At 37.0% G+C, this 12,853-nt stretch overlaps 1 protein-coding gene across 1 annotated transcript; it reads left to right on the forward strand.

Moving 5' to 3' along the window:
• Positions 1 to 5,877: 5,877 nt before the first annotated feature.
• Positions 5,878 to 12,096, forward strand: LOC143161166 (regulator of G-protein signaling 21-like). Its single transcript, XM_076339859.1, has 4 exons — positions 5,878 to 5,888; positions 9,387 to 9,463; positions 10,705 to 10,871; positions 11,842 to 12,096. The coding sequence occupies exons 1-4, from the start codon at positions 5,878 to 5,880 to the stop codon at positions 12,043 to 12,045; spliced, it is 459 nt and encodes a 152-aa protein (XP_076195974.1). The 3' UTR covers positions 12,046 to 12,096.
• The last annotated feature ends 757 nt before the right edge of the window (positions 12,097 to 12,853 follow it).

A 12,853-nucleotide genomic window follows, 5' to 3' on the forward strand; every position in this document is an offset into this window, starting at 1 on the left:
TCCTTTTTGTCCCCAGCTGCTCAGCCTGCCTTAATTAACTACTGCTTTGAATGCAGTTCCCTCTCCTTTCCATGCAGACTGTCAAAAGACCTCAGCTGAGAAAAAAAATTGCATAAAATTCCTCTCTTCAGTGATTCATATGCTCATAAACTTATGCCTTGCTCAGATGCCTGTCCTAGATCCCGCTCTGTTTTTTGCATTTTAGTCAAAGGCCTCAATTAAATGCCCTTTTAGCTCCTGTGTCTCTATGCCAAAGACAAAAATGTATTTCCTCTATACACCATCCAGCTTGCTTTTATTCCTACTTTTTTCTTGCTAATGTCTTGTTGTCATCTTCCATTTATTGTACTCTGATCATTTAGGGCTGGTCTCATAAAAGCTCCCTCTGGTTTTATACCAAAGCTTTTCTCTCTCTTTTCCTAAATGGCATCTGTTTGCGTAACCTCCTCCTAAGTCTCCTTACAAGAGATTATCTAGATGCCAAGATTTACAATCTAGTCTCTATTGTTGCCTTCTCTATGAAACGTAACTAAAATTAACTAGCACGAAATACAGTCTTACGGAAGTCAGTATAGAGTTTTCAAACAGGACAGAAGATTAAGCTGAAGCCTAAATAAGGACAACCCTGAACCATGCAATTTGCTTGTATTTTAGAAACTCTCGTTTCTTCCCAACTTTCCAGACTCGTTTTAAATTTCTGCAGTTAACGCTACTCCAGTTTTTCCTTAAGGAAGAGAAAGCCTCTAAGGATTAAATCCTCATGTGGACTGACCCCCCGTGGGGGACTCAGTAGGAGCTCTCCTACATCATACCTGTGCTTTGCCCAGATTACTTGGGTATGGGCACACTGGAGAAGTCAGAGTCCAGTAGTCATTTACAAAAAGAGGTAACCAAGAACATCGGTATATTGGTTTTCCCTTTCATTCATTCCTGGCACAGCTTGGCTTGGGACCCACAAGGCACTACTCAGGAGACAACTGATACGGGGAATTGTGGTTCAAGAGCTTTCTGAGGCATAATGCCTACCTTTCGTATATTCTTGCATTGGTGCAATTTATACCTGTCTCCAAGCACAAGGTCATGACATGGTCCTATATGTTTGTGCTATGTAGGCTTCTTGTGCGAAGTTTTGTGAAGTGTGATGCTATGTAAATAACAGTGTATTCATCCAGGACACGAGCTGTGCCAAATAATCTGCTAGTTAGTACTAAATAAGAATCTTCAAGGTTGCACATTTTCTTGAGAATTGTTTCCAATTCTCTTCTAATGTAGGCCTGTGTTTGTATAGTACTTGGAAATCCTGTATATGAGGAGCCCAGAATGCTGCAAAACATTTTGACAGATTGTTCTTGAAACCAAAACATTTTACCTGAAGGCTTGGGTGGAAAATACCACATCATTTTCTTATGCAAAACAACTCTGTGGCATACTGAAGACACACAGAGTTATTCATATGGAAGAAAAAATATTTTTGTGAGTTGACCATGCTGTGCAGTGCTATGGGAAGGTGAGCACTTACATAGTGCTGTGATTAAAATGTATTTGCATCCTGTATGACAGGTGTTTCCATGTTACTAGGATGCCAGCAGTGGTCAGATCATCTTGGCTTCTCCCAACGTAAGAAATGCAGTCAAGTCTCTGTTTGCTTGAATTGCTTGGACCAGCAGAACATTAACTTTTTTCCTGCTGAGGTTACGCTATACAAGACAACACTATCCAAGCAAACCTGGGTATGGAACGGATTTAACAGAGGCCAAGTGCTGAAGGGCAGTAACGTATTGAACCTCATCCAGGGGAAACACTAGCACGCCAAAACAGCTATTGGAAAGTGTGACCTTTTCTCACATTGCACTCAGGTGAGTACAAGGCAACCCTTTCAGGAACATATATAGATAAAAGTGATTTCTTAGGTTAATACACCAATAGTTTGAATGTGAAGACTTAGTTGTTTTATGCTGTCTATTGCGATTACTGTCTAGCTCAGGTGTGGGTCAGAGGAACAAAAAATGACATGCCTTATTCCCCTCAACAGCCAATAGCTTTTCAGAAGGGAAGATAACTCAAGTGAAGCTAATGCCTAAAGATAGCTAAAGAATAAAAGATGAGTATCGGTAGAAAGTCAAGCAGTAAGTAAAAGTTCAGGAGATTTAAATATTTAATAAATCAGTAGTCCTTAGCAAGTAATATTGGCAAAGGAGAAAACATTCAATCAATAGATCCACATTCCCTTTCCTACAGTTCTAGCTCTCCTATGGCCTGTCAAAGGCAGGGGACTTAAAACAAAAATCTATAGCACAGTCCTCAGAGTTACAGAAATGTTAAGCCATTAAGCCAGAGGCCTCACAGATAAAGGTTTTAAAATACACTGAAATTAGCTGAGTAGATAAGGGCCTGAGCTACTCTGCAAGTCCAGTCTGGGTTATTAGCGAACTGAAGCTGCAAACATCAGCCGTGTCAGCTGGATCCAGATTTCCAAAAAGTTCAGAAATAATTCTATGTGCAATTTCCAGCCCATCCCTAGTACATATTGATATTTCTTTTTGTTTGCTTGATACTGTTTATTATGAATAGCTAATACATTTGCACAAGCAGCTGATGCATTTGTTTTAATACTAAGATCACTTTTTCTCTTTATGAAATTTCAGTAAAATATTAGAGTTTCTTTCCAGAAATTATTAAGTTCCAAGCAGAGGAAGTATATGACAATACTACCAGTTACTTTTTATGGGAAGAGGTGACTGTGCCTAACTTTGGTTAGTGTACTTGTGCTGTTTGTGCTGAGATAATAATAACAACCCCATTTCCTGCTGTGTACCTGAAATACAATCAGCTTACACAGACTAAGCAATCACTGAACAGCATGTTACACAATGGTGAAAATCCCTCATAGCTTCTTTGTGTTTTTGTGAATTGTGATCAGTACACCCCATAAAATGCAAGAGCAATCGGATTGCATCCATCTAGTTATCCTGCGTGCTAGTCAGAATACTCGTGGTTTTTAGCATCCTTCTGTGGCTGCTAAGACTGACTTTAAAACATCTATCAGCACTGAAAATCTTGAAGAGATGGTCATATCTGTGTCATTCAGACATCAGGCAATTAGATAGAAATTTTAAAAAATGCATCTGTTGCACTGTTTGGAACTTTGTTTTTTTAAAAAAGTATATAATCAGATGATTATGAAAAAAATAGGCACAGATCCTGCAAGCCTCCCTCTCATAAATAGTCTCACAGGAGTTAATGGGACTGTTATATAACAAGAATGATATTACCTCTTCAAAAATGTAAACTAAGTCAATTTATAATCACAGTTCTAAGGTGGGTGAATAGTATAATCATTGGGATTAGACACAGGGTAAACGGTGAGAAATGAATGGAATCATCCAAGAATGATGCGTTGCTTAATTTGGTGTCATCTCTGTCCTTATAACTGCACTGACTTTACTGGCATTACTCCAGGGAATCTGGAGGAAACTTGCCTCAGGCCTTTATCTAGAATTTTGTTACTTGGCTGAAAATTCAACACCTATTTTGAACTGCTCCTACGTCTTGGCCACTTCTCAGTGAGAACCTCGGGCACTTAAAAGCGAAGTCCCTTCCTAAAAATAACAGGACATAGTAATGCATGTAAATGCCCGTACATACTTGCAGAAGAACCTCCTGTTTGCTATGTGAGAAAGGTAGACCAGCAATCACAAAACAACATTAGAAAAAAAAGTACTATTTCAACAATAGTTGACAAAGAGACAATCTCACTGTTAGAAAATTCAAGTTGCAGCTATTTACAGTCCGCCAGGCCAGAAACTCTACAAATAAATATTGTTTGGATTTCGTATTATGTTTATCCTCTTTTACCAAAGCTCAAACCTGGGACTCAAATCAGTCACAAACGATTTAATGTAAATGCAGATGCTGAAGGTTTTCTTCTCCACCTGTAAGATGCTGAAGTTAGTCTTACTAGCGTAAGGCATGGAAGGCTTTTGGTCCTGTCTGGCAGCGTTACAGTCAGCAGTACAGTCAGCAGTACATACTCTGTGGAAATCAGAGAAGATAACTGATTGAGGAAAATAAGCAGGACTGCAGAGAATCAGGATGCTAATTCATATTTCTCTCTTTCTGTTATAACTTTCAGAAGCAAGTGGATGCAAAGGTAAGAAATTGCAGAAAGGATTCGTATTTTGCTGCCAGGAATCTTTTTTAGTGTTATGTAGGACTGAAGGGGGTATCTTGGGTCATCGTTTCTACTTTCCTATTATCAAAGGCAACAATTTAAAATAATCTCTTTCATAAATATATGAAGCTCTATCTTTGAAGTACAGAGGAGTAGAAAGGACAAAAATTCTACTGGGAGGCTGTTAAAAACAACTTTTTCTGAAGCTGCCTTCTGATTTCCAGCCTAAATTTATTCACTGGCTGTTTATATACATTTTTTCTTTTGCCTGTATGATCATTAAGGTAAAATAATTGCTTTTTCTCTCTGGGTTACCCCTCCGTATGCACAGAGAGCAATCATAGCTCCTCTTTGCTTTCATTTTACAGACAAACTGACGTCTTTTATTCTTCTCTTGCAAGACAGTTCAATTCTCCCAATCAACACAGTAACTGTATCTGTTCCCATCTGATTTCAGCTTTCTGGAGCACTATTGATCAGATTCACTATTTTTTGTCCCATGTGAAGTTCATCCAATAGTTTGTCCTGAAACTTCTTTTACAGATCCACAAAAGGTGAGGATAAGGAATAACCCCTTAACATTGCTAAGGTCAAAATGTGGCATGTGGTGCTTGGGTCTTTCTTTCTTACCTTAGAAGATAGACATAGCTAAAATAAGAAAGACTGTGTCCTCAGTCAGGCAGAAGGCAGCTTTGTATGCGACGATACCAGATAGGAAAATCAAATGACACCTAAACTCCTGAGGCTGCTCTACTTGGTGTAAAATATTTTAACTGAAAAGACAAAAATCCTTTATTCCCAGGTTGGGACAGCTGGATCCCAGTTCCTGAACCAGTGAAAGTTTGTTTATATCAAGTGGAGACATTAAGAACCAGGAAGCTGGGTAGGGTGAGCAAAGGCTTAGGCAGCACAACAAGATTTGGAGGGAAGCAAGCCTGCTTGTTCAGGGGAGCGAGGGACAGCAAGGAATGTACAGAGAAAGAAAAGAGCTGGGGAGGAAAGAGTAATTATCGAGAGCAAAAGACAAAGTTATGTGAAAATGTTTTTGGGGCAGAGTGATGTTCCTAGAAGATGGCACATAGAATGAAATATCAGTAAGAGTAGAAAAAAAATCACTGCATTGAAAGTATCAAATACTGCATGGTCCCATTATTTGTAACAGCATCAATGTGCAAATGATGGCCACCCCAACGCTCTTTGGTCCCATTGTGGTAAGTCTTGTATGAATAAACAAAAGAGACAATGGCTCAAGGGCCTTAGACCTTCAAGACGTATAAGGTGATGGATAAGCTTTGCAGATACAATATGAGGGTAAATAATTAAAGTGAAGAATTTTCTAGTTACGTACACTGAACCCGTTTTCCTTTTTTCTTTTGCACAGTCAGTAAGCCAAATGGTCAATGAGAAAAAATCACAAGATGATTTCTCTGTTAAGATTTTGTTCAGAACATAAATATTTATTGAGATATATTTGCATATAAATTGTTTTTAATTAAATAGAATGGCCACTGTTAAAAAACAAGCCATGTTTCTGAAAGAAATAATTTTAAAGGAAGTGTTAAAAACAGTTTGTCAATTTGCATTGTACTGTTTGGTTATTCACATGCTAATGGTATTGTTCCTGCTGTCACATTACCTTCAGCTTGAAGATCAGTCAGAAAAAGAAATTCTGCCCTACCTGTGCCAGTCAGACAGTGGAACAAAAAATGCCGGTGAAGTGAGTTGTTGTTTATGGCTATTTTAATCATAGGAGATTTATGGGATGGGATGATCAAGTTTTGAATAATCTAGGCAGCTTTTCCTTCCCCTTTTGAAGCAGATATGATTATTTTGATTCTTTGTTGTCAGTTCTGCTTGCCATTCCCATTCAAGTAGATCCCATGAGGTCAGTGAAATAATTCTCTGAGTGATAAGTAAATATCAGAACATATAATATTACCCATAAGGAAGAGAAGCAGAATTAGATTCATGCTGTCTGTTTTATCCTGGTCTTTCATTTTGCTTTTTTGTTTGACAAGAACGCTAGTAAATATTTACTGAACAACCTGAAAATTTGTTATATTTTTGATTATTACAGTTACTAAAACAAACTGTCTGATTAATTCCATCAGCACACGATGTCTCACAAAGCACTACATAATGCTACGTTTAGTTTTCATTTATGTTTTCAATACAGACTGACTATATTTGCACTCCAGTTTCACTCATGTATGTGTGCATGTATGTATAAATATGCATAATTTTATTCTTTTTATTTAAATATAATTTTGTGCAGTCTGGATACAAGTAAACTGACAGCTACCAAAAAAGCTTGCTTGTTAAAGGTGTCAATACCGCAAGCTATTGTAATAATTATAACTACAGGTATGTAATATGGTGACACTATGATATAATCTCTTTATAAATTTACAACTAGAAAATACTATTCCTGGTGATGCTGAGAAATAGCTGTGGAATACAGCTGTCAAACTAACCTGTATACTTTAGAGCAGGGTTTTGACAGTTGAGCTCTCAGAGTCCCCTTAGGAATATCAAATATTTTTTACAGAATTCTAGGGTTGGGGTTTTTTTGTAAATTAAGACGAGCTGTAATATTTTATACAGAACAAAGCATTTGGTCCATTTATCAGAATCCAGAACCTTTTAGATCCTAAAATACCTATTTATTAAGTTAGTATATACAGTGGCAGAAAGTCAGTAGTCAGCATAAAGGTCTTTCCATAGGTGATTTCAGACACCAGTTGGTCAGACAGAAAAAGGCGTAGTGAACTTCACTTCAAAGGTTACTTTAAAATGCTGTCCTGATGGATGGGCATCTTGTCAGCCTTGAGAATACATGCTCTTACTACGCTAGCCTAGAGGAGAGAGCAGCACAGCATGTGCAGGCAGGTGCTGTGTTTTAGTAGAGCCTTTTCCACCCTGTTTTCTACTCACCCAAATTTTCCACCCCTCAGTATTGTGGACAGTGTCTGTGGCTTGTGATGCTTTGCTGAGCCAAGGATGACCTGCTCTACTTTTAGTTAGGAAGAACTCCTGTCCTCCCTAAGGGATGTGAATACAAGACCTAGGCATGAGGTAGAAAAGAATTACACCCCATGAGTTTACATGTCTGAAACCAGAAAGACCAACTAAGAAAAACCTTTCCATGCAGAATGGCTAACCTCCATGAAACTTCAGTTGTGAGGTTTTTCGAACGGAAACAGGGTCTAGTCAGAAAATAAGATTTCCGTTTCCATCAAAATTCCTGGAATTTGTTTTGATTTTGCACTGAAACAAAACAAAGTATTTCCAAATTTTCTGATTTCTCCTTTCTTACCACCAAATGAGAGAGAAGATGCACACAAATCATTCCAGAGCTGCCAAGATGTCAAGTGACTACTATATTCACATAGAATGTAAATTCAGTTTCAAATCCCCCTGCCTACCATAACCTGTGCAAGATACATAACCAGAGGATTAGAAAGTTGGTTTCCTCTCTCTTTGTCTGGTTAATACATCTCTACTATTTGTATAAAATGTAACAGTTCAACAAAAGCAATGTGAGATACCGATCTATTTAATTACTACCTACCTCTCCAGGCATTCTTGCAGGTATTCTAGAGTTGATGCATCTCCTTGTCTCCTTATAAAAAAATCTGTATCCAAAATGTGTGTGTGTGTGTGGGGATCAATTACTTACTCTGCTCTGACCTTGCACTTTGAACTATTTATTTCAAGATCTTTCACAAATACAAAATGCTAGTAAAACATTCTTCATTCCCTTTAAATGTTTATGTTTAAAAAAAATTAATAGGCATTAATTTTACTAAAATTTAAAATAAGTTGGGATAAAACCTTCTACTGAGTCTGTTCTGGGTACATAATAGGTATCAGCTCAACAAAATTCTTCATCTTTTACTACCTGTCTTTAGAGATTACAAGAAGAACCGATTAACACTTGAAATGTCTAGCTCAAATATTTTGGCCAAGATAATTTGTAAGATCTGAAATTTTTTTTCAAAATTTTCCTTAAAAAAAACTATTTCAAAAAAATTTCAGTTACAAACCACTGAATCAAGGTTTATTGAAGAAGTATGCTCCTTATTCTAAAACAAAATACGAGCTAGATAACCAAACAGATCTATTCCTGCTTATCACCAAATGGTAGATATGAGACTAATGTTCATTTGGGGATGCCTGAGGCTGCAAACTGACTGACTGCCAAAAACCTAAGAAAATCAAATAGAAAAACTGGCATGCAGGAAAGCAGGTAGGCACATGCTGACATCTCCGCATGTGTCTGACATTTCCACAAAATGTTTCATTTTCAAGAAATCATATTCTTCCAAGGTTTCGTGACAAAAAGTGCAAGCGATAACAATAACGCTGGTAAAGGAGGTTCTTTTTCTCTGCTGGATGTTTAAATTAAAAACTCATACAATGGTAATTTGAATCAAAACATAATTTTGCAGGAATAAAAGACAGGTTTCTTTTATCTATGTACTCACGGACTAAATTAAATATGACCGTCCTTCCCAAGTTACAAGAAAAAAATATTCTACACACTTAGCATGCAGTTCCCTTATCTGACATCCTTTTGCTTGTCAGATCGTGCAGCTGTCCTCTGTTAGCCTGCACACTAAGCCTTGCTTCTGAACCAGCTTGGACATCTTCAGAGCACCCAGGCTTTGTAAGAGCAAGGGTCCGGTTAGTTCCATGTCTCACTTCTAACAAACAGAAGCCTACAGCAAGTTACAAAGGAAAAGCCAAAACTATGAATTTACTCAATTTCTTATACCACTGAGAAACTGAAATAATGCCCATTTATCCTACCACTGTTAGCATGGTAACGTTTTAGATAATTCTACTCATTCCAAGCAAAAAGTGTCATATAAATTAATGGTTAATCCATTTGAACTCGAGAAGAAATTCAGTACATGCTCTAGAACATTAATATCCTTCCTATGCTTTTATTATAGTTCAACCAATTGCAAGCATTACTACTATCTCCTGGATAAATAATCAAGTTGCCAATGTCAAATAATGCTGTACTTTGAGTCTATATGGTTCTCTACACTCTAAAAAAATGTGTCACACTTTTTGTTGACTTTCTGTTATTCAGTGCGTAGGGTAACATGAATTACTCACCCTGCTCCCTCAAGGAGATAGCCAAATAATAGACTAGCTACCACAGACTGCACAGGCAAAAAAATCACAATGCCATTTTCAAGGATAGATGTTGTTTCCACAGGTCAAATGCTGGGGAAACAATGGCCTGGTCTGAGTCTGTGGATACATTACTAGCTAATAAAGGTAAGAAGTAAGTGAAAAATACTTTTTTTAAAAACGTGTGTCAACCCAGTTCACAAACATTGCTGTCAGGTTTTCACACTGCTCTCCAGCTCAACTCTCCATGGGCTTTCAACCACACCAACGCTACCGCTGGAGGCATGTGAGCTGCTGTGCTGAAAGGCAGAGGGGGCATGTTTCTCCAAGCTGCAAGCACAGTATACCTTCTGGCCAATGCTTAAGGGACATTTAAGAAGGCCGAAGTGCTCTGAAAGAGTTTTGTTTTATGAAGATAGCTGTTGTTAAACTCTCTGTGCAATGGTTCTGTTTTTCCTATTTTTTTAAATAAAAATACCACAAACCTTTTCGTAGGTATTCCTGTTACAAAGAAATATACATGTTATGCATTGCCTTTCAGTCAAACAAAAAATGATTATTTCTAACATATCCAAAGTCACTTCTCCAAGCGATCCCTCTCCTACTGACTTGAAACCCCAAATCACATGTAAGTTAAAAATTTGCTTGCCCCTGCCCCATTTTCCTGCAGTAACTTTGTGGCCTGGACCCTGGGGTGCCTCCACACTGTTTCTGAATAGTATTAACTTGACTAATGCAACTAAATTTGGGCGCTGTCAGCTTTCTTTTCTAAGACCTTGTGATTTGGGTTAATTTTAAAACAATTTCTTCCAAACAAACCTTTCTTTGTTACATTTTTTTCTCCTAAAAGTGCAAAAAAAAGCTGAACAAAGAAGTAACAAAGAGTCCATCTCTTCATCCAAGTCTTAACCATTACTTGAAAGGAGATGGAAGCGCTATTTAGGCAGGCTAACCTCAGCTCGGAGGGGAGCACACTACCACAATATGACTTAATTTTCTGCTTGCTTCTTAGACCAGGGGTCAGCCTCAAATCCTAGTCACTACAAATCCTCCTAAAGACCAAAATCTCCAGGATCCCCTTTTGACTAGTGTATCAGTGCTAGAGAGACTAAACCACGGCAGGCAGGTATTGGAAGCATTCCTCAATTAGTAACTCTCTGAAAGAATTCTCTTAATCACCTTATCATCGCTATAGTTTCATCTCCTATTTATTTCTCCCACAACAGCCTCTTAAGACTAACTGCTGGCTACAGGCAAAACAATATCAGACACAGAAGTTACACTATATATACTGCATATACACAAACACATGTGCGTATATACATACACACAATCTGCATTGGTCTTTCAGTTTTCCTCTACCCACCATCTCATGCATTTTTCCCCAGATGGCTTAGCAGCTTTTAGCACATTTTTGAAGTCAGAATTCAGTGAGGAGAACGTGGAGTTCTGGCTGGCCTGTGAGGACTTCAATAAAACCAAGTCCTCTACTAAGATTGCCTCAAAAACCCAAAGGATTTATTCTGACTTTATACAAGCTGATGCTCCAAAGGACGTAAAATAGTTTTTTGCGTGTATTTTGGGTACTGAGGTTGGGAATCAAGTGGAAAGTTCAGATCCAAACTCACAGGAATGACAGAAAATACAGTTCAACGTGGCTGTACTTCCATTTTCATGTCAATTATTTACCAGGTAGAAAACACTGTGTGGAACTCTGTGAAGCAAACAAAGACTTCTTATGGTTTATACTTTAAATACATTCTTCACACAGGGCATGGGTTTATTTCACCTTCTGAAATTTCTACCTTAAGATTTAAGGAAATGTTCAATATAATTTGTTTTCTCTAACCATTTTTATAATGCAATAAGCACCATTTTCTCTGTATTTAGGTACCAGTATATTGGAATGTTAATGATTGTATTTGTTCTTTTGCACAGGTATTTTTGGCACGATGAAAATTAAAATGCAAACTTGCAAAAATTTCCGTCACAGCATTCAATTTTATCATTATTTAAAAAATGCTTACTGTGAAGGAACAAATTGCTAATTAATTATTGTTCACATTCTACTCCCTAACAAACTTTTATACTGATGTTTTTGCCTTTGATAGTGAGCGTGCTTTGAATGTCCCCATGTCTTACATATGATTGAAATCCATTTTATTATTATTAAAAACAAAAAATCCTTACAAAATACATAGGGCCAAAACCTAAAATGATGCTGAGTACCTTCATCTCTAATTTACTCTTTGGTAATGGTTGCTTCATAGGATTTGCTTTGGCAAAAAGATGAGATAATCAGAAGCAAGTTTTTCCCTTCTTTTTTTCATTGATGCCATCTTTTTAAGAGCCAAATAAAATTAAGAATTCAGTATGCTAGAAAATGAAGGGATGACCTTCCTGCTTATTTGCATCAGCCAGGGTATTTGGGAGGAAATTCAAATGCAGACTGTATCCTGTACACGAATAGACCTCAGCTTTCCAATCAAACTGACATTGGTTTTATGCCTCCTTTCTTCCTACAGATTAATATAGACTTCCATACCAAAACCTACATTTCTCGGAATATCTCTGAGCCCACCCTCAGCTGCTTTGATGATGCTCAGAGGTTAATGTATAGTCTCATGGCAAAGGACTCTTTCCCCAGGTTTCTAAGGTCAGAAGCATACAAGGAACTAGTAAAGAAGCAACAGAACGGAAATCAGAAGAGATGGCTCCCATTTTTGTGAGAAAATACCTGAGGGATTATGAATTTGTAAATGCTTCCCATTGCAACTCAGTACAGATAATATTTTATTAAAGTGATTGTACAAACCAGATCTAAGAATTGCCTTTGCCAGCTTGTTTTTAAGTACAATATGCACATGATACTTTCTAATAACAGTGGAGAAATATTCAAGAAACAGGATGGAATATGCTAAGACATTTGAGCTAACTTTTTAGTGAAGAAGTTTGCCATTGATAATTTTTCCAGTGCTTGCTTTTTTTGTCAAAGTGTTTTCACATTTTTAAGCAGAATGTTTTGGTTTTCTGGTTTGCTCTTGATTTTTCTTTAGAAGTATGGCCTCAGAAATAAATTCCTTTCAGGGGACTTGAATACATTTACTCATTCATTCATCATCTTATTTGTAACTTGTGAAAAAAAAAATTAAAATCCTTTTTTAAACATGTTTTATACCAATTCAAAACAGGAGAAGTAGAAATATGGTAGATAACACACTATGATAATATTTAATAAATAGGCAGCTGCTTTATAACAAATGTTCCTGGCATTCAGAGCAAATTAACGTTTCATAATAAAGCTGTCTTCAATATGACTCTCTTCAATTTTCTTTGTGTTTATTTCATTCAATTTTTTATTGAAAAGTCTCATTTATTAATTGTGTAGTCATTTTGGAAAAAAACCTGAGTAAATGTTCCTTTGTAAATTTTCAATTAGTGATTAATTTTCTTTGCTTTCCCAAAAGTATCAGTGATACTGTCCACATGCACTCATGAAGAAATAATGTCAATAATTATTACCATTTTTCAATGAAA

Source organism: Aptenodytes patagonicus, chromosome 5 (genome assembly GCF_965638725.1).
Source record: "Aptenodytes patagonicus chromosome 5, bAptPat1.pri.cur, whole genome shotgun sequence".
NCBI classification, from domain to species: Eukaryota; Metazoa; Chordata; class Aves; order Sphenisciformes; family Spheniscidae; genus Aptenodytes; species Aptenodytes patagonicus.

Bases quoted from the DNA above. Each gene is read 5' to 3' on its own strand.
- LOC143161166 (XM_076339859.1), top strand. The intron at 9,464-10,704 runs GTAAGAAGTAAG...ATTTTTCCCCAG, and splicing joins TACATTACTAGCTAATAAAG to ATGGCTTAGCAGCTTTTAGC. The intron at 10,872-11,841 runs GTAAAATAGTTT...TTCTTCCTACAG, and splicing joins AAGCTGATGCTCCAAAGGAC to ATTAATATAGACTTCCATAC.